This window comes from Vigna radiata, chromosome 8 (assembly GCF_000741045.1).
Source record: "Vigna radiata var. radiata cultivar VC1973A chromosome 8, Vradiata_ver6, whole genome shotgun sequence".
Lineage (NCBI taxonomy): Eukaryota > Viridiplantae > Streptophyta > Magnoliopsida > Fabales > Fabaceae > Vigna > Vigna radiata.
Genome location: NC_028358.1, coordinates 27,171,581 through 27,198,277, shown reverse-complemented (window position 1 = coordinate 27,198,277; position 26,697 = coordinate 27,171,581). Strand labels below are relative to the sequence as shown.

The 26,697-nt window shown below is 33.5% G+C and overlaps 4 protein-coding genes and 3 non-coding genes across 9 annotated transcripts; 3 read left to right on the top strand and 4 right to left on the bottom strand.

The window, feature by feature from the left end:
* Positions 1 to 3,896, top strand: LOC106772009 (protein NETWORKED 4B). Its single transcript, XM_014658111.2, has 3 exons — positions 1 to 646; positions 1,183 to 1,317; positions 2,077 to 3,896. Exons 2-3 carry the CDS (start codon positions 1,230 to 1,232, stop codon positions 3,720 to 3,722), a joined length of 1,734 nt encoding a protein of 577 aa, XP_014513597.1. The 5' UTR covers positions 1 to 646; positions 1,183 to 1,229; the 3' UTR covers positions 3,723 to 3,896.
* Positions 3,897 to 4,258: 362 nt separating this feature from the next.
* On the bottom strand, positions 4,259 to 5,105 carry LOC106772010 (classical arabinogalactan protein 26). Its single transcript, XM_014658112.2, has one exon. It carries the CDS (start codon positions 5,002 to 5,004, stop codon positions 4,588 to 4,590), a length of 417 nt encoding a protein of 138 aa, XP_014513598.1. The 5' UTR covers positions 5,005 to 5,105; the 3' UTR covers positions 4,259 to 4,587.
* Positions 5,106 to 8,537: 3,432 nt separating this feature from the next.
* Positions 8,538 to 8,618, top strand: TRNAL-AAG. The gene has a single exon. It is a non-coding gene; the product is annotated as a tRNA-Leu (tRNA).
* Positions 8,619 to 8,681: 63 nt separating this feature from the next.
* Positions 8,682 to 8,762, top strand: TRNAL-AAG. The gene has a single exon. It is a non-coding gene; the product is annotated as a tRNA-Leu (tRNA).
* Positions 8,763 to 9,046: 284 nt separating this feature from the next.
* Positions 9,047 to 20,083, bottom strand: LOC106772007 (protease Do-like 2, chloroplastic). 3 transcript variants are annotated; one of them, XM_022784743.1, is made up of 21 exons: positions 19,614 to 19,728; positions 18,800 to 18,920; positions 18,669 to 18,719; positions 18,136 to 18,209; positions 17,996 to 18,059; positions 17,385 to 17,429; positions 16,588 to 16,695; positions 15,950 to 16,027; positions 15,772 to 15,838; positions 15,562 to 15,620; positions 15,228 to 15,327; positions 14,464 to 14,543; positions 12,495 to 12,551; positions 11,639 to 11,742; positions 10,737 to 10,824; positions 10,555 to 10,640; positions 10,420 to 10,444; positions 10,257 to 10,328; positions 9,995 to 10,045; positions 9,841 to 9,901; positions 9,047 to 9,748 (listed from the first exon to the last, which is right to left on the bottom strand). In XM_022784743.1, the coding sequence occupies exons 5-21, from the start codon at positions 18,050 to 18,052 to the stop codon at positions 9,504 to 9,506; spliced, it is 1,383 nt and encodes a 460-aa protein (XP_022640464.1). In that variant the 5' UTR covers positions 18,053 to 18,059; positions 18,136 to 18,209; positions 18,669 to 18,719; positions 18,800 to 18,920; positions 19,614 to 19,728; the 3' UTR covers positions 9,047 to 9,503. The 3 variants fall into 3 exon arrangements, with proteins under 3 accessions (XP_022640464.1, XP_022640465.1, XP_014513596.1); XM_022784744.1 differs by lacking the exon at positions 19,614 to 19,728 and adding an exon at positions 19,212 to 19,588; XM_014658110.2 differs by lacking the exon at positions 18,800 to 18,920 and having other exon boundaries at positions 19,614 to 20,083.
* Positions 20,084 to 20,850: 767 nt separating this feature from the next.
* Positions 20,851 to 20,922, bottom strand: TRNAP-AGG. Its single transcript has one exon. It is a non-coding gene; the product is annotated as a tRNA-Pro (tRNA).
* Positions 20,923 to 23,593: 2,671 nt separating this feature from the next.
* On the bottom strand, positions 23,594 to 26,412 carry LOC106769779 (U1 small nuclear ribonucleoprotein C). Its single transcript, XM_014655530.2, has 7 exons — positions 26,293 to 26,412; positions 26,143 to 26,186; positions 26,014 to 26,056; positions 25,271 to 25,312; positions 24,917 to 25,187; positions 24,171 to 24,443; positions 23,594 to 24,016 (listed from the first exon to the last, which is right to left on the bottom strand). Exons 2-6 carry the CDS (start codon positions 26,148 to 26,150, stop codon positions 24,184 to 24,186), a joined length of 624 nt encoding a protein of 207 aa, XP_014511016.1. The 5' UTR covers positions 26,151 to 26,186; positions 26,293 to 26,412; the 3' UTR covers positions 23,594 to 24,016; positions 24,171 to 24,183.
* Between the last annotated feature and the right edge of the window lie 285 nt (positions 26,413 to 26,697).

The window sequence follows — 26,697 nt, the reverse complement described above, 5'->3', positions numbered from 1 at the left end:
AAAAGTTAAATAAGCCATTAAAAAAAAAATAATTACTAGTCAAACAAATTTTATTGCCACCACTCAAAATGAAACAGCCACCCAACACAGTGTCCCCACAAACTGATCTGTCACTAGAAAATGCGTTTATTTTGAATTAGTATATAGTTTGGGTTCGACCGTTGCACTAAAATTTTTGTCTTCACATCACGCTCCTCCGATTTTCCATCTAAGTCACACGCCAGATACTGCTTTTGCCAAATCAGAATTATCGCTAATCACCAATTTAAATAATTAATACATCATTTAAGCATAGTTATTGCATTACTGAAGCACTAATTTTTCTCATAATCTTCGTGCTTTTCAATTTAAACCTTCCATAGATTATGGCAGCGGGATCATTGACTGAACTGTAGCATTTTGAATTTGAGTGTGTTTATATGAATTATTACTATGATTGGTCGGACGAGGCAAAGGGTTGATTGTGATATGTTGAGTACACGTGTGGTATGATGATAGGTGGAGGGTTTCAGATGAGACAAATCAAGAATTTCAAAACCGAAAACAACAGTATATATAAAATGGTCCTGTTCTAATCTCTTGCTCTTCGTGAACTCTAATTCTAATTCCATCGCAGGCGGTGGTGGCAAGCATTGCATTAATTCATGTGAGATTTTCTCTTTCTTCTTCTTCTTCCACGTAAATCCTCTTTTTTCTTTTCTTGTGTTTAATTTTGTCTTGATTTGTTTATTTTTATATTTGTATGTATGTTTTTGTCTCTGAACTTTCGAATTTCGAGTGTTTTCTGCTAAAGGAAGTGGCATTGTTCGGGGAAGTTTATGTTTGTTTGTATGCGGTGCCTTGTGAAAGACGAAGTGGCAGTGTTAGTGTGTCTCAGTCGGTGCATTTGTCATTCCATCGAACTTGATATGTTTGTTTTTTTCGTTTCTATATTGTCTGATTTTATTTTTTATGCACTGTGAATCGACTAATTATGGTTATTATTTGGAATGAAACGGTTTCCTTTAAACAGTAGTTTTTTTTTTTCCCGTATATTTCTTCATTTTCTGACCAAGACATACTAATTTAGTGATTGAGACGTCATAATTGTTTATGTTATTATTATGTATGATATTTGCGATTTTTGTTTGGAGAAATCAAGGTTTTCTTTTTGTTTTTTATTATGTGTTTTGCCATACATAGGCTCTTGGTGTTCGTGATAACATAGACAACTGAGGAGGAGGGCTAAAATGATGAAGAATCAACCGTCACAGTGGTGGTGGCTTGAGAGCCACAGTAACACAAGACGATCCCCTTGGCTTCAATCCACTCTCACAGGTACTGTTTCCTTCTTATATTATTGGCTTTAACAACTTCTATACATTCTGTCTCAGATTTGTTAAATAGTTTAAAAGTTTGGCGTCTGAAAATTTGACAAACATGTTACTACTTGATTAGTTGAACAGTAAGTTAAAAAACAAATTATTTCAAGATTTTACTGAAATCCTGGTTTCTACAGTTAGATGTTTAGTGAAAATTAGATGCACGCAAAGTTCATTAGTGCAGTGATGGATTGACTTTAGCCGTAATGTTTTTCATGGCTTATCATCATCATGCAATGATGGTGTGTAATTTTTTACCCACCTGCCCTAATAATATTAAGGGCATAATATTTGAATAAACCAAGATCCCCAAATCATTCTCTGGTCCTTTGTTATTACTTTTGCGATACAAGTATTTAGACCTACATTACACGTGTCTCTCTCTCTCTCTACTTTCTCCACTTAAAAAGAATTACTTAAAAGAAACAGGACCCTTACAAGGGTTTAAAGAAAGTACTGGTTTAGAAAAATGCAAAACCTTTGTTTTCTTATATTTCATGAGCTTTACTTTTTAAAACCTTTTTCTCTCACTCCCTTTTGACTTTGTCCCTATGCATTTGTTACTTGTATCAATCAGTGTTTAGTTGGATTATATTTCTTTTTTTGGTAGTGGGAGCTTGGTTGGATTATTAGGCCATGCCTATGATGTCCTGGCCTTTTTTGTTCATATGTAGTTTAATAATGGAACGTAATTTTACTGTGCTTTTTATGGCAGAGCTAAATGAGAAGACAAAGGCAATCTTAAAACTAATTGAAGAAGATGCAGATTCCTTTGCCCAACGTGCTGAGATGTATTACAAGAAGAGACCACAGCTTGTGAGCATGGTTGAAGACTTTTATAGGACACATCGATCATTAGCTGAGCGGTATGATCAAATCGCTGGAATTCGTCAGCAGAAGACTGGAGGATCACCCTTTTCTCCACTCAAGCATCATCAACCAGAGAAGTTGATGAGTTTTGCAAATGACAGTTATGATAGCTGTTCTGAGAGTTGTGATGTGGAGGAGTCTGGGGAATCTGAAATTGATGATCCTGAGCCAGAAGAGGAAGAGGATTCTAAATTCGATAACTGTGCAGAACTGAAGGAAGTTCAGTTTGTGGCTGCAAATGATGTGATGGAAATTGAGAGACTTGGTGAAGAGAACAAGGATCATAAGGATCAGAACAAGCAGAAATATAACATTTACGAAGTAGTGATGTTGAGGGAAGAAATAGAGCAACTCAGAAAAGAGAACAGGGTTCAGAAGGATGAACTCAACCGGAAAAGCATCACTTTTGATGAATTAATGATGCTGAGGGAAGAAATAGAGCAACTAAGAAAAGAGAATAGAGCGCAGAAGGATGAACTCTACCAGAAAGATATCATTTGTGGTGAAGCAATGATGTTGAGGGAAGAAATAGAGCAACTCGGTAAAGAGAATAGAGTTCTGAAGGATGAACTAAGCCAGAAAAGTATCATTTGTGGTGAAGTAATGATATTGAGGGAAGAAATAGAGCAATTTAGAAAAGAGAATAGAGCGCAGAAGCATGAACTCAACCAGAAAGATATCATTTGTGGTGAAGCAATGATGTCGAGGGAAGAAATAGAACAACTCAGTAAAGAGAATACAGTTCTGAAGGATGAACTAAACCAGAAAAATATCATTTGTGATGAAGTTATGATGTTGAGGGAAGAAATAGAACAACTCAGAAAAGAGAATAGAGAGCAGAAGGATGAACTCAACCAGAAAGACAACATTTGCGGTGAAATAATGATGTTGAGGGAAGAAATAGAACAATTGGGAAAAGAGAATGGAGCGCTGAAGGATGAACTCAACAAGAAATATATCATTTGTGGAGAAATAATGATGTTGAGGGAAGAAATAGAACAACTCAGGAAATATAATAGAGGGCAGAGGAATGAACTCGACCAGAAAGGTAACAAGTGTGAAGTAACGATGTTGAGGGAAGAAATTGAAGTATACACAAAAGAGAATAGAGTGAAGAATGATGAACTAAACCCAGAAGATAGCGTTTGTGGTGAAGTAGTGATGTTAAGGAAAGAAATAGAACGACTTGGAAAAGATGAAAGAGCACAAAAAGGTACCCTTTCTGGTGAAGTAATGAAGTTAAGGCAAGAGAATAGCGCGCAGAAGGACCACCTTAAGCAAAAAGACCAAGAGAAAATAGAGGTGATAAGACACCTGAGTTTAGCTATAGATATGCTGAAGCAGGAGAACGTAAAGATGAGAAGCTTCATTGCTAAGGAATCAGCCAACAAATGGAAGAATCCATTTGGGTTTAAGAATTTCATGGGATCATTATCAGAGCAGTTGTTTAATGGAATTACGAAGAATCAACCTAGTATTGTAGCTCTCTAGATAAGGTTCACAGAGTAAATAGCTAAGTTTTGTAGAGCAATATTAAAAGAGACCTATGTACATGTTATGGGGACCTGCTCAAGTAACCTACAGATCTTGTATACAGCTTAGTATATTCCTAACTAATCCAAGACCGAGTATCTAGTGGATTTCCTATACACTTGTTTTTCTACATACTTTGTTAGCGACATATGCATATTCTGGTTGTCTCACTTTATGTTAGTTATCTATATCGTAGCCCGTCCAATGTGCCCAACTCTCCTTTTCATGCCAAAAATGTTTTCTCCTATATAATAATGCTAAGTGCCCTCGATGCAGAGTCACTAAAAGGTTCTTTTTCACAACAACAAAGTGACTTGTGGTCCTAATTCCTAGGGGGAAAAAAGCCTTTGATTCAATTAATTGTGGAGGCCAGTGGTAATATATGTATAAGTAGGAGAATGTCCCCCTGCGTGTCCGAAATCTACATCCAGTATATACTATATATGCAGAAGTAAAAGAAACAAAGAATTACTACAATAATATATACTAAAAAATGAAAATAAATGTAACCAATACTCAAAATTAAAGAATAAAAGATAAAACAGCAAAAGTTTCCTATCACATTACATTTCATGAGTTAATTCCGAACTGATATAACGATGAAAAACATTTCCCCTCAACTGTGATTTCTACACTCAAATAACCCAGAATATCAGATAAAAACTTGAAAATGTTTACAAGTCTTAATGTTTTGAAACATTGTAAAACTGTAGCACTTCAGGGTACTCGTAATGCCTTGTAGCACTTGATATACAGACTAAACAGTAAACGCTGACAAAACATGTTTGGAGAAGATATGTAGAAACTGCAACCACTATTCACCTCACATGCCATGAAGCAGCATTATGCAAAATACCAGAATGGGAAGATGAAAAAGTGAATAAAGAGGGAGAGATACACCGTGGGAAGATGGGGCCAAAGCTGGCATGGACTCTGAGGGTGGAAAAGCCAAAACTGAGCCTGGATTATTGGTGACATCAGGGTTGGGAGGGCTGGGGCTTGAAGGAATTGTGGGGATTGAGGAGTCTGAGGGAGAAAAAGCAGCAGTTCCAGGGGTTGGAAACAAAGGGTCAATATCTGGTGACATAGAAGGAGAGAATTGCATAGGGGCACCTGGTAATGTTGTTGGTGCTGCTGAAATGGTGGAAACATGCATGTTTTGTCGAGAAGGCAAAGCCAATGAAGAATTGCATGCCATTAAGGCCATGAGCATTACTAAGAATGACCAAAAGGAAGCCATAAATGATGATGATGATGATGATGATAGGAAGAAACAGCCTTAATGAATATGTCTCCAGAGAGAGAAGTGTTTTGGAGAGTGGTGAAACTGAGGAGGTCCATCATTGAAGTACTTAACTTTAAAAGGGTCTACAAGAAGTGGTGGTGGGGCTCCAATTTTCAGTGGCAGTAGATCATTGGAACCTTTTCCATCTTCCAGCTGCACACTGTTTGCTACAAGACAAAACTGATAAGTGAAATTACCTTGTGGAGCACATGAACATTAGGTGTCACTCGCATAAAAGTAAACACAAAAAACATAAAGGAATTCTTACAACTTAGAACTTAGCAACCCAATTACTAGGAATTTGTGACTTTTAATTTTCTCAAATATTCTTTTAGTCTGAATTTTCCTTCCTTTTATGTTTGTCCTCACTTATTTTCTAGAGACACATCAGGGGTTCACCTCTGTGTTTCACCACTGAGTCCATGTGACATGTCTTAGTCTCAAAATAAAAATAAAAATAAAAAACAGTTGAAAAAGAGTTTATGAGAAATTCTTAGGCATGAAGTAAAGTTCCTTTGCTTCATTCTATCTTCCTGCTAAATTTTCAAAATCAAATCATGCAAGCCGGTTTATGTTCGAGTAGATTCAGATAAAGACTGCTTTATTTACACACAACCAATCATTACAAATGCAGAATTTAACTAACAACTTTCAATATTAATTAATTCTTGAATGTAAAAGTAGAATCAAACTCTTTGATACACCATTTAGAAATTACTCATGCTTGTAAATCCTTCACACATCAAAGTTAATAATGTAGAAATAAAGAGTGATTTTTGTAATATTGTGTAATATTGAGTTTTCTTATAATACTAAATAACTTGTTGAATTTATATACTTGACAAACACTATGTATTAGATGTTAAAACTCATAAATAGATTAACATATAGCTCCTCTAAAGAAACTTTATTTACTCTTCTAAGCTATTATAAGAAAACAATATTTGTGGTCTTGAGATTAATAAAACCATTTAGTAATTACTAATGATAAGTTATTGTAAGTCATGTTTTGATAAATTAATGTAAAACTAAGTGTTTATTATCCTTCACATTATTTGAGTAATCCCTTTATATGATTATCTTAAAAAATGTGTAAACTTATTTTTAATAACATCAAAACCAAACCCTTCAACGTCTAATTGAATTAGTTAGTAAGAATTTTCAAAAATACTTTCAAGTTCTATTATTTTTAAGCTAATATTTTCTTTCACTTCTTACCCTTACTCTTGTAAATATTATTTTAGATATTTATGTGATAAAAGACCATGCTTAATATCTATGTAACATTGTAACATTGACATTATTTATTCACTTTTTTACATTATATAGTTGTTGTATGGTTGGAGAGAAAGATAATTTAAACGTGTAAATTATTATTTATTAAAGATAGTTATATATATATGAAAAAAATTCTTTTAATATTTATTTTTAATAATTTTTATGTGATAATTTGTGATTAGTCCGTTTCAGATATTTTTAAATATATATTAAATAGATCAATAAAATAATGACATGTGTTTTTGTTATTAAAAAATTATTAAAAATATTTTTAAAAGATCAAGATTTCTATATATCATATAGGGATACGAGACACGACAGAAAGATGAGATGAGACGGAAACAAGGTGTTGGTGGGATGAACAGAGAGGTGATGCTTAAAAGAGAAGAGATGCACCACCGTCAAATAAATAAGGCTGAGCTTGCTCTGTTTTGCACATTATCAGCAACAGTCAGGGCATAAAGAAGAGGAACACTAAGATAAGAAGATAGGACAAGATCTTGGATGATACCTTCTAAAACAAACACATAATTTGAATGTGTGAATTATTATTTATTAAAAATAGGTATATATAAATAACAAATCATATAAATCAGATAAGTAATTATCCGAAACAATAACTTAATTATAAGAATTTGATCAACTTATTTTTATAATATTAATTGCTAATTGACTTAATTTAAAAAAAAATTTATAAGAAAATATTTTACTTTTATTTATGATAAATCATTATTCAACAATTTGATCGCCCACTTTTGAAAGTTTTTTTTCTCAATTGAATATATATTTTTATTTATTTTATTCATTTACAAAATTCTAAAATTTTAGTTTAAAATGTGAACTAGTTTTATTCAAATTGAGAAACTGTTTCACATTATTTATTCTATCATCATATCATTTCAACTGATTTCACCGATCATCCAAAAGAAATGGCATTTGGGGTACTCAATATGTTAGATGTCATACAAACTTTATAGCAGAAAGGAGGAGTGAAATAAATGTAAGGTTTAATATTTTCATTGGTCTTCGTATTTGTGTGAAAATCTCAGTTCGGTCTTCAAGTTTTGAACTATCTCAATTGGGTCATCATTTTTATAAAAATGCACACATTTTATCCTAACCGTTAACTGATCTCAAACAGCTTTAAGTTTAGCTGACGTGGTAGCCAGAGGACATGCTGACGTGTATTATTTAATTATATGAATTATTTTTTAAAATAAGCAATGCCTATTATTTAGTTTATTTGAATTAGGGATTTTATTCATCTCTCTGAGAATCAGGGATTTTACACATATTATCTCGTCGGCTCAAAAAATAAAGTCACCGGAAAACTTGCGTAACCAGTGCAATCAGTCTCACAGCCTTTTCTGCAAATGAACCAACTTGGTAACCTATAGGTTCATCACCAGCCTTTAAGCTATTTATTCTACTGATAGCAAAAGATAATTGTTGCACAGTGAAATCAGTTAGCGATTGGGACAAAATGTGTACATTTTTACAAAAACTATGACCCAATTGAAACGGTTCAAAACTTGAGAACCGAACTAAGATTTTTACACAAATATGAGGACCAAGAAGGGATTAAGCCAACACGTCAGCATACCACGTCAGCTAAACTTAAAGCCGTTTGAGATCCGTTAATGGTTGGGGTAAAATGTGTGTATTTTTACAAAAATTATGACCCAATTAAAACAGTTCAAAATTTGAGGACCTAAGATTTTCACACAAATATGAAGACCAAAAAAGGTATTAAGCTTAAATTCAACACAGTCCCACGTCGGAAAAAAAAATTTATGGATGAGTATTGTACAATCATAATAACAAATATGCCAACAGAAATGGTATAGCACTAGTAGGGGAATGTGAAGTTACTGCTCTTTTTTCTTCCATGCTTTTTTTTTTCCTTGTGAAGATAATATGGTGGTTTCTTTTGTAGTGGGTCACTGTGGTATGGACTATTTTTTTCCTTGTGATCTTATTTTGTCATTGAAGGACAGCACATATGAAACAAATATTTGTTTTTGATTGTCTGCTAGTAAGTAGTGTTGGTTTCACACTCCTTAATGGTAGGGACAACAAATTGTCAAGAAGGTGCAGTGACAGCTCATTTTACCAACTTTCATTTGGATTGCACTTTCTATTTCATCTTTCGACAATGTATTTTTTAAATTATGGATTTATTACTATCACAAAGTTGAGATTTTTATATAGTTGAGATGGCCGAGTTGGTCTAAGGCGCCAGATTAAGGTTCTGGTCCGAAAGGGCGTGGGTTCAAATCCCACTCTCAACAATATTTTTTTTATTCCTGTGATTTATCATCATATATAAATATAGGTAGATTCAGTGATACAAGGTTGAGATGGCCGAGTTGGTCTAAGGCGCCAGATTAAGGTTTTGGTCCGAAAGGGCGTGGGTTCAAATCCCACTCTCAACAATTAATTTTTTTTTTATTTGACCAAACTAGAATCTTTTCACTTTTTCTTTTCCTGCTGTGCTAACTTTCAGATTTGGTTAGTTTTTGTTGTCAAGATTGACATTTTTTTTTTCTCAGTAATGTCATTTTACTTGTTTTAAATAAGGATAATGAAGTGCAAATATTATAGCTAATACAATTTGAAGTTCTGATGAACTGTGATCAATTCAAATGAAGGAATGGCCAAATTTAAAGACAAGCTGCTCATTCAAACTGAGCATTACACTTGATCTTAAAAAGAGATCTACTCAAACTTAGCACTGATAATTTCATAAATGTGACATTGATATAATTTTAACTTCAATCAGAACAAATGTAAAATCAATGTATTGAAAAATGTTACATTGATTACATCAAAGAGGTATTCGAGTCACTCCTATGTCCACTATTTCCTTAAAAATATAGAATGTGTGAAAAAATTTAGACTTCAAACCCGAAGTGATCATTCAGGTTCATCAAATCAAGAAGATTGACACAAGAATAAAACTAAAAAGAGAAAGAAATAATTATGAGCTCTCTTTCTTACAGTCCTACCCTAATAGGTCGCTTCTGATATGCCCCAGTGTAGCATATAAGCATTCATGTCTTCACATTAAGGTTGCTTCATACTTATGCAGCTCATTCTGCAGCCAAAATTGAGATTGCTTGCTTCGAATAACGCCGCCCCGTGAGATTTCAGTGATACCATCAGGTGCAAGTTTCTTACGCCCAGAGTAGTCCATCAGAGCCAATTTCAAAATTTGAAACTGGGCTATCACCAAATTCCTGGTTCCCTGGTTGATCACCTTCTAGTGTATCAACATAAGGTTTTGAAAGATCAGATGATCTTCCAGATGGGATTCCATAATCACTCAGTATGGAGGATGAAGCACCAGCAACAGCTTCTCTCTCTAAAACAGCTACATAGCTATCTTCAAATTCAAATCGCAGATACCTGTCCTCGCATGCTGAGCAAGAGAGAAGTATTAGAACAACCCTGACATATATTTTTAAAAAAATGAATGCACAATAATAGATAAAGTATGTAACAACAACTTACAATCAACGAGATGCGCAAGGTGATGAATGTTTTTAATTCGAGTTCCATTGAATTTTACAACCTGAAAAAAAAAAAAAAATCATTTTAGAGAAACATGCATATGCATTAAGTATTGGGTATGTGGGAGTCAATCTCAGATATGGACATGACTTGCCTGCTGATTGCCCATGTCTTCATAACCTATGTTGACTTCATTTGCCAAGACCTGTCAAACATAAAGAAGCAAAGCAAACTTATATCACACAAAGCAACTAAATATTCGATTACAAAATGGTAAATTCTATGACATTGTTGAATAAATTAATAAAATAGATCAAAGCATGTATAAAAGTAAATGCCATATGTGATGCAAAAATTCATGAATACAACCAAGCTATACATATGCATAGGTTTTTGGAAGTAATTCAGCTCCCAACCTGCGAAAGAATTACAATTTGCTCCCCTTTAAACCTTGCTAATGAATAACGCGCCCTTGCCAATAATTTTAGCTGACAAAGAAAATAAATGTAAAACCGAGTCACAAACTAATTGGATTTCAACTTTTGCTTTAAGATTAATCCATACAAATTCAGAAGTTACCCCTATAGAGTCTTCACATTCTTCCCTGCCAAAATATTCATAATGAATAAATTAAATACTAACTCACGACACCCAACTAAAAAAAGGAAATAGAAAAACACTATAAAATCTGCAAATATAATAAATACAACATACTCAATCAATGGCTCTGAGAGGGGTGTGAACACTAAACCAGCAATTATTAGATAGGAAGGCTGACCTTCATCAATGTGATAGGGAACCTTGAAGACACGAAAACAAAGTTGCAAAAGAAATAGCATCAGATCAACAATATCATGAAAACGATTGATGCCAAAATTCAATGATATGTCACATACCAAATGGACTCGTGAGTTTAAAACAATTTTAGTTTTCATAAATGACCCTGCTCTGATGATACCAAGCTCTGCAGTATCACCTGAAAATCTGTATAACACCATTACTATAGGCTTCAATTTTAAGAACATCAACAGCCAAGAAAAGCGAATGCCAAAGGCTCTTAAACTTATCTAATCATATTGTCAAATGAAACCTTTCAGAAGCTTCCCAATAAACCACCTAACGAGTATAACCTATCTAGCATGCATTAAATTATCTTTGCACAAAATTGTGGAGTGTCATATCCTCAATAACTGAAAAATTTAATGTAGCAAAGCATTGAAAAGCTGGGGAATGGTTACCAACGAATACAAGGGGTTGTTAAATTTAAGAAAATATTTCTTTTATAACTTTTAATTACAGAAATGTTACCATATTTTTACTTTATTTTCTGTTTCCAAAAGTTTGCATAGAAAGCAACGACAGTTTTTTTTTTCTTTTTTGTTTCTACTACTTCCTATAAAAGCTTTTGAAAATAGGAAAAAAAAAGTGAAAATAAGGTGACATTTTTGTAATTAAAGTTGGAATAAGAAATTCCAATGGTACTGAAATTGCTGTTAGAAGTGTGTGGTTCAAGTATCAGATGCTAAAATGTATTTAATGCTCATAGTTATTAGAGTCTAGGAAGTTGAATCACTTACTATAATCCAGGGTATGTCTTCTTTATTATATATATGGATGATATGTAGAATCTATGCACTACATTCTAAAAGAATAAGAACATTTTTTCAATCAATAAATTTCCCCCTCTAATTTCAGCAATTGTCTAGTTGACAGCTCACAGAAACAGTATTGGTGCAAAGTTTATTGGCAAACTACAGTATGATAATACAGAGATTACGGGAAGAATGAAAGCCCCTACTTTTGACTGATGAGGAAGTGAAAGGCTATTCGCTCATTTGTTCTGAATGGGACTGTTCCTTCACTACCAACACGAACATCATCAAAGCTGACAATCACATCACCCTGTACCGGGAAGATTGTTCAGAAAGGTTAATGCCTTGATCAATGCGACTTAGAATAGAAAAACAGAATTCACATTAACACCAATGCGTGCATCTTCTACACTTTACTTTAAAATGTTAATGACAAAAAATAACAAACTTTTTTACCTGAGACACATTAATGATTTTTAAAAATGGATAACAGAGACATGCACACATCAAGACAGATTAGACACCTCACGGGTAATAACTTTCAATATTTGAACGCAGCCATTTTCTGTGACAATGGAACAGTTTGTTGAAACTTAAAGTAAGTGTATTTGAAGTAAGTAATTTTTAAAATAATCACTCACTTAAGAAGCAAATAAAATTTTCTTGTTAAATAAGTAGATTAGATAAACATATAAAAAAAGCAAAAATTTGTTTATTTTATTAAATAAACACGATTTTTTAAAAAATAAGCACAGACAAACTCACCCAATATCCTAGACCCCCAAGCTAGCCCATCCTTTATTCCAATAAACAAATAGCATTTCTTAATTTTATCTGACCCCTTACCTTACTAGACCGCAAAGAAGCGTAATAGAATATTTTAGAGGAATGATTCAAGGTTTTAGTTGCCTGTCCCTTATGGTTTATTCAAATGAACTAAGGATTTTAAGTATTCTACTAGACTGTAGAGAAGCTTAATAGAATAGTTTAGAGTAATGATTCAAGGTTTTAGTTGGTTTCCCTTTAAGGACAATATCCTGCAAACTAAAATATCCACATTACCTCTTTTAATACGTTAATTGCATCAGAAGTAGGTTCAACTCTCCGTACCAATACCCCCTGCAAATGACAATGTGAAATATCCAAATTTAGTGCTATGAAATTATTGTTGAAAAGTGAGGGTGAAGGAGAGAATAGAAAAAGAACACTCAACAAAATTTTGTTGATAATGCAATCTGATTGTTTTAATAATTAGATCGATAAACAGATTGCATTATTTACAAATGATATGAATCAATAATAAACTTGGAAACCCCTCCTAAGTATCATCTAACATACTCCAAAACATTCTAATTTATACAATAAAGATATTATGAGATTTTTTTATATATATTCTAACATTCTCATTCAAGCTAAAGCATACTAATCTTTTATATTATTCACAAATGAACAATTTAGAAAGAAAATAAGACAACTTAAAATGGGATTCCACAACAAAGTGTGGGAAGGAAACTGAAGGATGCCAGAACAAAGTAGAGATGAGCGTTGTAAGACAGACAACCTAGCAAGATGGGTAGAATGATCAACATCTTGAAAAACTGGTTTGAATATTGTATGACCAACGAAGAGACTTCTCAAGAAAAGCTGCTCAGAAGAAAGTTTCTGTCATGACAATAACTAAAACTTCTACAGGCTAGTCAAGCAGTAGCATAATTGAGGGACTCAGAAATGGGAATTGAAATTTTTGATTGTCAAGACTAAACAGAAACAGAAAATACCATGACAGTTATTCATGATTGGAAGAGAAATTACCAATGTAATATGATATGATTAATGGTGAGAGGAGAATATCGCAGCAGTGATTCATCTGTGGTTAAAAATTGCATCTTTATTTCATATACCAGGCGAGTATTGGAAAACAATAGGAATACCAAAATGAAAAATGAAAGAAAGCAAAGATGAAGACTTCAATCAAGTAAATTGGAAAGGGCACCCGGCAGAAGATAATTGTAAAAAGAAAAGTAGTGAAACAATTTCACATAGATGGAAGAAGACAAGAGTTTTGCCTGGTGTAATTGGTGTGTGCTAATGAGAAAAAAAAAATCATGGAGATAAAACATTGTCAAAGTGGAATTCTATATTTTAGTGACAAAATCAAGTCACAGAAGATGGTACTGCTATAATGCTATGTTCAAATTATAGGGTTTAGGTATGGGTGGAGAAACAAGATAAAGAATATTTGAAAGTAATAAAATATTATTGATATGGTGTGAAATGATATGACACAACACTGACTTAGTGATTCGTTTACATTGAGATACTTAAATCAAGAAAGTAGCACAAGCCCAAGCACACAAATACAAAAAGACGACTAACTAATTATAATGAAATGTGGAAAATACACCTAACAGGTTATCTGAGATACTCTAAAGTGTTCTTAAATAATATCGTTAGCTGTTTTCAACTCTAACAAATACAAGCACGATATCACAAAATCAGACACATCATAAGAACAAAAGTATCTGTTAACCAAACTTCACCACACTAAAAGCCTTCGAAAAAAAATTATTGCACAGTGCATTTCTTGACAAAATGACAAAAGTAGTTGTACTACATCACCAGAAACATATAAAAACAAGGTCCTACCAAGTGATACTGAATCATATTAAAAATCTTTTGGCAACACCAGAATATCACAAATATGTTCAACAAGCAACTAACATTGCAAGTGTTCATCTAAATTCTCTCATTTTCTCCCCAACCCCCTGTCTTAACTAACTCCTTTGATTTTAAGTCCTCAATGAATGATCCGCCTCATACAAGCAAACCCCACATGTGCAATCACACTGTAATCTTTAAGAGCTATGAGCATAACACTAGTTAGATAATTCATACTGGTATATGCATATACTGCTTAAAAAGTTGGAATAATAACAGATCAAAAATGAAGATAAGAAGACGAAGGTTCCAAAAGAACACGTGGCTAATGGATTTTGGCATCTGCAAAAAGCACCATTCAAACAAATCATACCTCATTGGACTGTACTTTCAACCATGCTCGTAGTGCAGGGTTCTCTAGCTTCTGTATAAGTACTCCAAGGCAAGGGAAACCTAGGAGTAAAAGTACATTTTCAGACTATCAGTATAGCTTCCATATTAAACTTGATCAGGAGGCATAATTTATGATAGAATATAACATGCTTTGTGAAATACAATAGTAACCTTTTTTCTTTTTTCTGGAATCTGGACATGTTGGAATTATAAGTGTGTGTGTGTGTGTGCATCTTTGCATAAGTGAAATTTCAGTAGCTTATAAATTTTAACAGCTAGACATTTTCTGAGAGATGGTCAAACAAAATGATATTCACATCACACAACACTGAATTTCCCTGTAACTATGACACAATGTCTGTAGCATAGCAGTAGAGATACAGCTTAGAAAGAGTGTGTGAGAAGCATAAGATGCAAACAAGGCTCAGTTGGAGTGAATTATGGTGTTTGTGCAGCAATGGTTTCCTTAGGCAGTTATTAAGGTAACCACGAATACATTTTATCATTTCTGCTATTTCTGTATTGAGGCTGCTATAAAATGGCGACTGTTACTGCATGATGCATTATGCGTATGGGGCTAGGATGTGATTATTGATAGGCTTGTTTACTAATTGCTGGACGTAACCATTGGTTGTCTATCCCTTACCATAAAAAAAATCAAACCGTTTCCAATAATAAATGCACAGTTCAGCGTGCTTACTCAAATAACACAGTGCCATGCCAAATTCTAGAAGAGTTTCTTACCAGTATACCTGCCATTCTTTTCATAGTCGATCAAAAAATGAGATACAACAGTTGTAGGAATCACATATCCAATATTCTCAGCCTCTTCAGATCTGAAGACCTAAAGGTAATGTCCCATAAGAAAATGCCCCAGATTAAAAAAAATACTATATTAAAGAGTTTATGTTGTTGTGTTAATCACACGTGTAACTAAAGAAGTCATCCTCTCTAACAGGATTATCTTAATGTCCAAGTTCACAAATGTTTAATAATTGTCTTACAAAGAGAACCTTTCACAGCAAAGTATCCAAGCCAAGTAATGATACATTGACTATTTGCATGCCAAACAACCTACCTGAAACGCTACTCCGATGCATTCCCCTTGGTCATTGAATGCTGGGCCTCCACTATTACCTAAAATTTAACAATTTTGAGGACTGTCTATAATAAAAATATTTCAATGGTGGGTGATAGATATACTGTATAATAGGAAAAGATAGAGTGGAAAGAGTGTTTGCTAGAGAGGAGGCAAAAGTAAAACTTAACCATTTTCAGACATACTGACCAGGATTTATTGCTGCATCAATTTGAATACCCAGCAAATCAGACGATCCATGAGCATATGATGTGACCTAGTTAAAATTTATTTTCAAACAACTGAGCACTAAGACCATAAACTAAAACAAACTGATTGATTTGACACAGATGAAATGGTGCTTTACATCCAATTTAATATATCAAACCTCTATACGAGATACAACTCCCTTTGTCACTGAAATTGTGTCTCCTCCAAGAGGATATCCCACAACAGTTACAGAATCCTTCAAATCAGAAAAAAAGAAAATACAAATTTCAGTATGAACCATTTGAACAGAAATATTTAAGAAAATTTATACAACCTATATAAAATTGGCCAGTTAATTTTTTATTTTATTTTTTTTCCATTTTTAACCCCAGACACATATCAAACCCCACATCATTTGGGTAATTAGTGTAGATCACTAGGAAAATAAATCACTTACTACTTTGTAAATAGAATTGGTGGGGAGGGCGTACAAAAGGAGAAAGTGTGAAAATTTACCCTTCCCAGCACCAGTTAATCTTGATGAACAGGTGTGTAATAATTTATGTTATGATAACAAATATTGACCTCATGATATCAATCAGAATAGTTCCCAATACTTCATAGCAAGAAAGAAAATAGAAATATCATCGTGTACCTGACACTACACGAGAAAATATCATTTCAACCTAGTTCTCTAAATCCATCATCTAACACTCCCCCAACCAATTTATATATAATTCATCAACAAATCACTTAATACCTTTCTCTTTAGGGAAGATTACAAGTCAAGAAATACCAAGACAGAAAATTTTACACCTGAAGATGTGGCAAACGTCCAAATGTGAGAGGTTCCACATCTCTCCAAAACTCGTCATTTTCTACTGAAAGCAAAGCTATATCACAATCAACACCTCTAGCCAAAACCTGTACATTCCATCTATTAGTAAAGTAAATATATGAACAAGTGCTAAATATCGATGTCTCAAAGTATTTCTGTCGGTTGAATAATATCATTTGGTTAAAAGTACTCAATATATTACTTATATTTTGTCACAATAGAAGTCATAGATGATATATATAATGTCGAGGCTTGAAACATATGAAATAAAGGCCAGAGATTTATAATCTAAATTTTACTTACAAATACATGCATTTTCCGTATTATCAATAAATTATGCTTATCATGAATACATTTTGTGAATCAGGAAAGCATTTTACGTGATACTATGCTTAAACTATTGAAAATAGTCCATTGCAAGTTACCTGAATTACCCATAAATTTATAAAAAGTTGCACCACAATTCCAAGTTGCAATCGGGTGGAATATACTTTCCTAAGTTCACAAATGACTATAAAATTTTACCCATGTAAAGCTGACTTGGGCTCTACAGTGTACAATTGAAATTTTTAGAAAGTAAACCCTAAAAATAACAACTTTTTTCTGCACTTAAATTATTTTACAAACTAATTTGCTAGTATTTTCTGTATCATCGGGTCTTACTATCAATGATAAATGAGATAATATTGCGGAGCCAGATAATTCAGGAAAATTGTTCTAGACACCTAAAGTTTGAATAGATAATAGAATACAGACAAAAAACTAAGCCTCACACCTTAGCCACATATTTTGAATCATCCCCTCTTTTCTTTACTTTGACCTGCAATCATCCCAAAAGAGAAAAAATTATAACCACCGAATCTTCTTAAATTGCTTTGCACATAAGACCTTACAAATAATTAGATAAAGTAGAAACATATCAATCTAAAGTTTTAGTTTCATTTGCCATGTTATTAATAGCTCAGATATACAAATTTGTAATATGTAACACAAGTAAGTTATCTATCAATTACCTGTTCTATTTTTTCTCTCTTCAATCTAAGTATCAAAAAATTGACTAATTGAAGGTGAGTATTAGCATAAACACTAAGGTAGTTGCTTAGTAACATGGCGGTCACTAGTTAAAATCTTGGAAATAACCTCTCACAGCATGCCAGAGTAAGGTTATGCACCAAGAATCCCACTAGGTAGAAACTCGTGCATTGGGTTGCCCTCTTTTATATCTGGAAATTTCTTCTAGCTATCCACTTTTGGTTGGGTAGTTTATAAGGTCCATTTGGCACAAAATTATAAATTATAATAACTCATACTAAACCCATTAATTATTTTATATTACAAATTACAAAATCAACATTATACTGAATATAGGATAATTAAGAAAATTACCTGGGTATCATGTTCCACACAATGTGCATTCGTTAATAGTTTCCTATCTCCAATCATAAATGCACTGCACAAAACGTGGTCTGTAAGATTAATAAATAAGGTCTCTTACAATTCTACAGTCAAGGCTTTCAAAAACTTGCCTTCCAGTGCTAGTGTATTGTCTCTGTTTTTGCCAAGGAAGTGAATAATCCGGGGCAGTGTGGGTGCAGTAAACCTAAAGATGTTATAGGAACAAGATATATTATCAAAGAAAAACCATACATGAGAAATGCAAATATAAAGCATTGCACAAAAATATTATACGAAATTAACAAAGACGATTGCTTGTTGCTAAATAAAAATAGACACTGTTTAAAGGCACTTTGAAGGGAAAAACTATGAGCAGTATAGAAAAAATACTATGTTGACACTAGGTAAGGAGTCAGATCACATTATGATAATGAATAAGAATTCAAAAACTTGACATCATTAGAAAACTCAGAAATGTGAGAAAGTTCCACACCAAGGAGACGAACTAGCCATAACACACAAGCAAACAGAGGCATGAAGTAAACAACATTTGTTTTTGAAATTTGAAATTTGAGGTGTAACTCTTCCCCCTCACATCCAAAGGTTTGAGACAAAATAAAAAGTAAAAAATCTTAACCAGGAATATAAAAGGTTTAAACTTCACCTTCACAACAGCATTAAGGAAAGCCGAGTCTTGTAAATCACTTGGTTCAACCTGAAATTATATAATTAACTGAAATTAGGCTAACCCCATAAAGAGAAACAATAAGTTTGACTAAGTATCTTAAATATCACCAGAAAAAAGAATTGCCACTTTCATAGAATATATGCCCTTTTCTAATATCTTTTTTTAAATGCATCTTCTGACATTATATCCATCTCGTCATTTCCCCACCAGTGTGTATAGGCTGGCATTCTGCACCCACAACGGGAAATTACTCTTTAATGGCCTAAACCCCAAACTTAAACTTAAAGAGAACGCATATTCAGGAGGGATTCTTGATACGGAAATCAGCATTCCAGCAAACCCTTTATCAAATTGATCAACCTACACATATTTTAACCAAAACAGCCATATAGATTCTGCGACAAATATATCAATGACTAACACCAATGAAAGTTTCCCTCCCAATCCAAGGTGAAGAAGCATGCGACCAGAAACCGGAATCAAATCCAAAATCAATTTTTCAATAGTGTTAAGACCTACCAGTGAAGCCAACTCTCACACCCTGACACTCGTATTTTCAATTCAATAACCAGATTTGCCGCACCACAACTGAAAAAACACTGCTTCCTGTTTCGACTTTCCACAACACAAAATAGTGATCAAATCTCCACGCAATGTTTGAAGCAGCTCTACCCAAAGTTACACTACAGTATGTTGGAAGGGGAGGAAAGGATAATTCTTCCATCCAAAGTACAAACACACCCTTCCTAAAAAGCAAAATCCAATGCAACCAAATAATTCACTGCATAGCCGCCACAATAGCACCTCCAAATATGAAGACAGATACAACTCACCTATTTCAGCATTTTACAGGCTGTTCCAAACACAGAGCATGACAATTTAATGCTAAAAAGTAAAAAAAGGTAGGACTTTGTTATACACCTGCTGATCCTTGGAATCAAACATCTCTTTATTTCTCCTAAGAATGCCAAAAGCTTTAGAAGAAGTCGGTTGGGGTTCCACAGCATTCCCTCTTGAAGGCCTTTCATCTTTAGAGTGCTGCTTCTTGTGGGCTGCACCTTCCTTTTGACGATTGGATTTGGAGGAAGAGGAGGAGAGCCGGTGCGAGTGATTGCAACGAATAGAGGAAATGATGGGTCTTTGGCCGAATGAGCACCGGAATTTAACAGTGGAGAAGAGCACAGAGGATAAGGAAGTGAAACTTGATAGTGCAACAGCCATTTTCACAACACAGTTAGTGAAAAAGAAAGAGAGTTTGTCTGAGTTCAGTTTTGGCGCACCAGCATTTCTACTTGTTCCTGTTTTTCTTCCGTTTCCTTATCCTCTCTGCATCCAAATGTTCAAACATCTTAATTTTATGTTTCACTGGTTTTGGAGTTTCACTGTTTCTGTTGATACCTCTTCATATAAAAACCTAGAGCCATTTTTTAAATTCATTGGGTAAAATAGTTTATATTATTATTATTATTATTATTATTTAATAATTAGGATCTGTATTTTGTTTTTTATACTTAGTTATCTCAAGCTCATATTAATAACCTAATAAAAGTTCATTGATTTTTACAAGAGTAATGCTTACAACAATTTTCAAATATCTTATTTTGAACACTCTTTATTATTGTATGAAATTATTAGAATTGTAAATTTTGCTGAATATCATCTTAATTTTAACAAGACTTTCTTCTTATTTTATAATTTTATATCAATTCTAATTGAACAGTAAAATGTCTTAGAAAGTGATTAATACAAGTTTTTTAATAAATTTTAATTTATAACAGGGTTAATAAATGTAAGTGTGTTGGGGTTGATAAATTTTAAGTGCGTAATAATTAATTTTTCTTAACTTCAATATCATTATAAAGGAAAATAGTTTATGCGCTAACAATGCAAAACAAATTTATAGTATCATTAACTATAATTCGTTTTGTTTGATAAAATTATTTACTTTTGAAATAATTATTCTTAAATTGGCATTAATAATAATTTTGTATTGATTAATAATGTAAATTTATTTTAACAATGAAAGTACATCTCATTAAACTCTTACTCTAAAGAAAAAAAAAAATAGGATAGTTTGAATTGAAGGTAAAGTGGAAAGAAAAACAGAAAAATTATTAAATATATAATTTTAATAATCGAAGGCAAGGATAAATAAAAAGGGGCATTCCGAGAATTGAACTCGGGACCTCTCGCACCCTAAGCGAGAATCATACCACTAGACCAAATGCCCGCTTGAATATACTTGTATACTTAACTAAATATCACAAGTTTTATTTTGCAGTCAAAACCATAATCACCACCACCTTGCATGTAAATATATTTTTTTTTAATTTATCATTCTTGAAATACATTTTGTATATTCTAATCCGCCTTTTAAACACTAGAAAAAAATATCGAGAAAACATCTCCAGACTATTTCTTTTTTTAAGTTGGTTAAATAGATTTGGTGGATCCTATTTTTGCTGGTTTTCTTCAAGTAGATCCTTACATTTTTAAGTTGATCAATTTAGTCCCTGATTTTGAAAAATTAAAGCAATTAAGTCCATTCCGTTAACTTCTCTGGAAGGCGTTAAAAATTGTGCTTGCTGGCAGGAGGGGGTGTCATTTTCGAAACACATGACACATAACCACTTTATGACATGGCACATAGCCATATTTCTTGCCTAGATCTCTGCCCAAACCCAGCGTCACCATCCCCCTACCGTATTCACTCTGTAATTTCCCTATCCGATTGTGCTACCAGCATCATCTTCTTCATCTCCTTGTTACCCCTGTTCCTTTCCTTGTAAAGGAAAAATGCAAAGACCCAATAAAAAAAACCTCTCACACACAACCTCTGATTCCTTTCCTCTGTAAAAAAAAATAAAAATAACCACCAAAACCGGTCTCGCATAGCCCAAAAAGCTCTAACTCACTCACTTCCTGGCATCCACTAGATCTCCCATCATCATCTCGCCAATCCATTTTAACACATTATCATCATCATAAAGTCAGCAAAAATCTCACACAGAACATCACAGAATGAAACCAACCGTTTAAAATCAAATTCAATGTTTCAATTTATTGAGTTTTAGAGTAATACAAGGGAGGATATATCCATCAAATTTCACCCATGAACCAGTTACCCAACCCACTGTTCTATTCTTTCGAAAGTTGTAAGGACCCCATTAACCTCACTGGCAATGCCCAGTTTCATTGGTAACGGCGACGACGCCCATTTTCATTGATGGCGACGGTTTCGTTCGAGGAAGAAGGTTGGTTCGCGCGAGGGTTTCGATGAAGGATGGGGTCACCGGCGATGATGCGACGACGAGCTTCTTCTCGCGACGAAAGATGCAGAAGACGAGGTGTAATGAGGGCGATGGCACCGCGGCCAACGGTGACTCCGGTGGGACGTGGCATCTCCGGTGACGCCGAGACCGGATAGGATGGTGGTGCGACGGCTGGGTTCGAAGAAGTGGTTGTGCAAATCCAAACCCTAGGTTGGCTCGAGAGAGTGAGACGTTGTGAGTTTGGGAAGTGTATGTTGGAAGTGAGGTGGAAGGAACTGAATAATTTAAGTCTACGTCATAAAGTGATTATGTGTCACATGTTTCGAAAATGACACCTCCTTCTGCCAACAAACACGTTTTTTAACATCGTTAAGAGAAGTTAACAAAATGGACTTAATTGTTCTAATTTTTCAAAATCAATAACCAAATTAATCAACTTGAAAATATAGAGACCTACTTGAAAAAAACAACAAAAATAAAAACCACCAAATCTATTTAACCTTTTTATTTTATACAAAATGTTTTGAAACACGGTTTTCAAAACTAGGTATAAATAAAGAAAATTAATAGCTTACTAATGTGAAAACCTTTTTAAACCATGAGTAAAGAATCTCACCAATCTATATTACAAAATTTCGTAGTCCGTAGTATTAAATTAGGTGAGATATTTCCATATTACGTAATCTACAAACTTTTACTATGAAAAAATAATTGTTGAATTATTTAATTTAAAAATGTTTTTTTCATGTTAAATTATTTTTTAATTATGCAATTTAAAAATAAAAAGAAAAGTTTTCAAATTGAAGAATTTAAAAGCAAAATTGACTTTTCAATTATGTAATTACAAAATTATTTTCAAAAACATATTTATAAAAATGCTGAAGAAAAATATGGAACGTGCAAAAAGAATTCCCCAATTAAGCGCCATTTCCCAACGTTGGGTGATATCTAATGTCTGCTAGAAATGACCTCTCTCTTAAGTGCAGGATTTTTATATAAACTTATAGGCCTCGTTCGGAAATTACTTAACAACACTACATACTACTAGAATAGTAAACCAAGAAAACAAACCATTTTTTGTTTCATTCGTTGTCGCTATTTTAATTTGAAATTAATGAAGTGTTAACATTTGTTTCAATTTCCCATATCTTAAACATGTGTAAGAATGGCGTAAATTATAATGTAGGATGGATGTGTGATCACAAAAAATATAGGGTATGAAAAAACTGTATATAATGAGATATTAGTATGACAACTATTGATGAAAAGATGACAAAAAAAATCAGTAGAGGTGGTTTGAACAGTACAAATAACATAAAAATGAGGTTAATAGATTGAATGGCTTTTTCAATCCTTGAAAAGGGAGAAGGGAGACTAAGAAGAATATTAAAAGAAGTTGCTAAAAAGGATCTTGTGGTGAGTAATGTCTACTAAGATTTAGCCTTAACCGAGGAAAATGGCATGTGTGATCTATGTAACTGACCTTACATTGTGAGATTGCATGGCTTTTTCAATCCTTGAAAAGGGAGAAGGGAGACCAAGAAGAACATTAAAAGAAGTTGCTAAGAAGAATATAGTGGTGAGTAATATCTATGAAGATTTAGCCTTAACCGAGGAACATGGTAATTGTGAACTATGTAACTGACCTTACATTGTGAAATAAGACTTTTGTTGTTGATTAACAGGTAAAGCTTTTAGAAAATTCAGAGCCGATAACACTATGAAATAATGGATTTTCCTCCAAACCTACAATACAAGTACATTTATCACTAATGCAACTCAGTTTAAAAATAAACTAATGTCAGAATAGAAGCTGTCATCAACAAGCCACATAGGAAATTTATGGCGATTGGCACTTAACATAAATCTTCCATCAAAGAGGTAACTTATAAGATTTTTTTCTGCATTCAAGCTGATGGACATGCTACATACCAATGATTACTCTACATATGACCACAAATGGCAAGTCCTCGTTTGACGAACGGCAGGTAGGGAGAGCACAAATAGCTCTAGTCTTAAGATTCCAATACAGATAGCATTCTACAGAGAGAACTACATAGCACAAATAAATGAAATAGGAAAGAATGTTAATTAGTTGAAATTCAGTGGATACGTGATCCCAGCAACTACAATGCTTTCTACCCAAGTTACTGTTGAACGAGTATTTTATTTCATAAAATTCAATAATTAATATTAAATAACATACCAGTTTAACCAGGTCAGTGATTTCCCTCAGGTGCTTGAGCACTGGCATTGTAATTATCATAACCTCCAGATGATGGTGCTGGTGGATTGGCTTGGTACACTGCTGATGATACCATAGAGGGAGCACCATTGGAAGCTGGGGCAGCAGTGCTACCAGGAACAGTTGGAGGGGGAGCTAATGAAGGGGGTCTTGGTAGGGTATTAAGTTGACCTGACACCTGGGGAGCACCTGGTGGGGGTAACATTGGAGGCATGGTAGGTGCAGAAACATATCCTATACATTCCAATTGAAAATCAGTTACATCAGATATTGGGAAATAAAAGAACAAAATTTATAATGCTTGAACATGGCTATAAATTTTTCAGAACTTTCAGCATTATAGATAAAATAACAATTTAGAGAAGAAACAGATAAAAGCATAGATAGGTTTTTTTGTCCAAAACTTATTTTATTTATTTAACGAAATAATTACTTTTAATACAGAAAATCCAAAGAAATAAGCTCCATATAAAAGGAGACTTAAATAACAACGTCGTTGCAACAACAGAAACCAAAATTAATTTGTGGCTAGCCCTTGGCATATGCATAACAAGACTCACTGTTAAGATAATAATTGAAAGAACCACATATCTGCAAGTAAAATGCAAAGACATAAATATGACAGCCCAAGCCAGATTGAATGTTTCAATAAGAAGGGATGGAAGCTTTATGAACTTCACAAAAGCAATGTATAAGATAAAATTCACCTGGTGCCCCAGGAAGTGGTCTAGGAAAGACAGGTGGTCTCATCCCTGGCATTAGTGGTTGGCTTCCAGGTACTTGTGTGTTTCCAGGAATAGGCAGTCTTGGTGGCGGCAACACAGGAGGAAGGTTTGGCCTCTGAACCATCAGATGATTATAAGCTACACCAACCTGCTGAAATGCTGCAGCTTGCCCAAGATGTTCTTTGATCCTCTGATCAATTAAACTCTGTGTTTGTTGTTCTTCAAACTGCTGGTAGTAGGTTCTCACATTTGCCTGAAGATATGATCAGATACTAAACGCCATGAATATGGTGTACATTATAGATTTATTCCAAGAAGTTAAAAATTTCATGGTACCTTGTGTTTGTAACCTGCATTGTGCTGCTTTCTAACAGATGGCTGCAATAAGACACAAACAATGTGGCTAACAGACCTTCATGAAACACTAATGGTTAAAGTACACTTTTAGCTCCTCTACCGTAATTAATGTGTAATTTGGAACCCGAATAACAACAAAGTTAATCCCCCAGTTTTTTATTTTATTTGACACAATAAAATCCTTTCATAAGTTTTCCTTCAACTAAAGCATTAAAATCATCATTTTTTAAATAAAATATCCACAAATTCACCTATTAGATCATCTTAAACCCTCTAACACTCAAAAATCACCATAAAAACATTATATATCACCCAAAATCAGAGAATCCCAATTCCTCATCCTTCTTAAAATCATGACACACCTAACAAAATCCTTCAAATGTCTACCTCAGTTTGTTTTGCATCCCAAAGTACACTCCAACCCCAATTATTTGAGGAAAAAAATGAGGATTTAGGGGGTTTCAGGCGCAAAACCTTAGCCATAACAAAGAGGTCACTACAACTGAGAATACCACATGACACAGGAAACAATACACATTCAGCTTGCAATTGCGCATCTTATTAATGCCAGGTAGAAAATCTTTCTAGCAGGCAATGAAATGACACAAACAATAAGCTATTTTCAAATGCAGTTTACTGGTACAACAAAATGCAACAAATTCACTAGACTAAACTAACTCAAAGTAAAGGGGAAAACAAAATTAATGAGGAAAACAACTTACAGAATCATGGGTCAAATAGGTGTCGCAGTAGTCACAGTAATACCTGCAATGCAAAATCGATCAAGAAAAAATTAATATCGTGGATTTATGAAAACTGAAATATAAAGGAATCCAGAGTTTCATATGTACCGAGGCATGACTGTTTCAATGACAATGAGTCCCCGTCAAAAACCCTAGAAGTGGAGCAAATTATCAAAATCGTGAAAGGAGAAAAAACTTAAAACCCTACGAAATAAAAATAAAAAAAAAATAAGAAGAAGAAAAAACGACGTTAGTAACCTGAGCTTGATGTTGCGGATGAAAAGGGTGAAAAATCGATACAATCAGCGATTAAAATGTGCCGAGAGAGCGCGGAAGTGTCTGGATTCCATCACAGAAGTATTAATTTATAGTCTGATTTGATCTTTAACTTTAGTGAGTAAATAACAATTTAATTCCTATAAAAGTTTCTAAATAATTTTAGAATTTTGAATAATTTTATTTAAATGGATTTTTAACTTCTTTTTACTGAGTCTTTTTTTTCAGCGAGATTTTTTATAAAATTTCACATTAGTAATTAAAATTAAATATTATGTGAGACATTCTGTATGTGAAACAAGGTGATGCGTTTTAAATTATATATATATATATATATATATATATATATAAACGAATTTATAAATAATTCTTCACTTCTATACTTGT

What these genes read in the sequence shown, in the direction of transcription:
- LOC106772009 (XM_014658111.2), top strand. Translation starts at nt 1,230, where the DNA reads ATGATGAAGAATCAACCGTCACAGTGGTGGTGGCTTGAGAGCCACAGT. An exon ending in GCTTCAATCCACTCTCACAG is followed by an intron (nt 1,318 to 2,076) that starts GTACTGTTTCCT and finishes TTTTTATGGCAG; the next exon opens with AGCTAAATGAGAAGACAAAG.
- LOC106772010 (XM_014658112.2), bottom strand. Translation starts at nt 5,004, where the DNA reads ATGGCTTCCTTTTGGTCATTCTTAGTAATGCTCATGGCCTTAATGGCA.
- LOC106772007 (XM_014658110.2), bottom strand. Translation starts at nt 19,913, where the DNA reads ATGGCTGTTGCACTATCAAGTTTCACTTCCTTATCCTCTGTGCTCTTC. An exon ending in AAAGAATGGCAGGTATACTG is followed by an intron (nt 14,544 to 15,227) that starts GTAAGAAACTCT and finishes TTTTACTCCTAG; the next exon opens with GTTTCCCTTGCCTTGGAGTA. An exon ending in TGAAAGTACAGTCCAATGAG is followed by an intron (nt 12,552 to 14,463) that starts GTATGATTTGTT and finishes TGTCATTTGCAG; the next exon opens with GGGGTATTGGTACGGAGAGT.
- LOC106769779 (XM_014655530.2), bottom strand. An exon ending in CCTATTTGACCCATGATTCT is followed by an intron (nt 25,313 to 26,013) that starts GTAAGTTGTTTT and finishes GTCTTATTGCAG; the next exon opens with CCATCTGTTAGAAAGCAGCA. An exon ending in ACCACTTCCTGGGGCACCAG is followed by an intron (nt 24,444 to 24,916) that starts GTGAATTTTATC and finishes TGGAATGTATAG; the next exon opens with GATATGTTTCTGCACCTACC.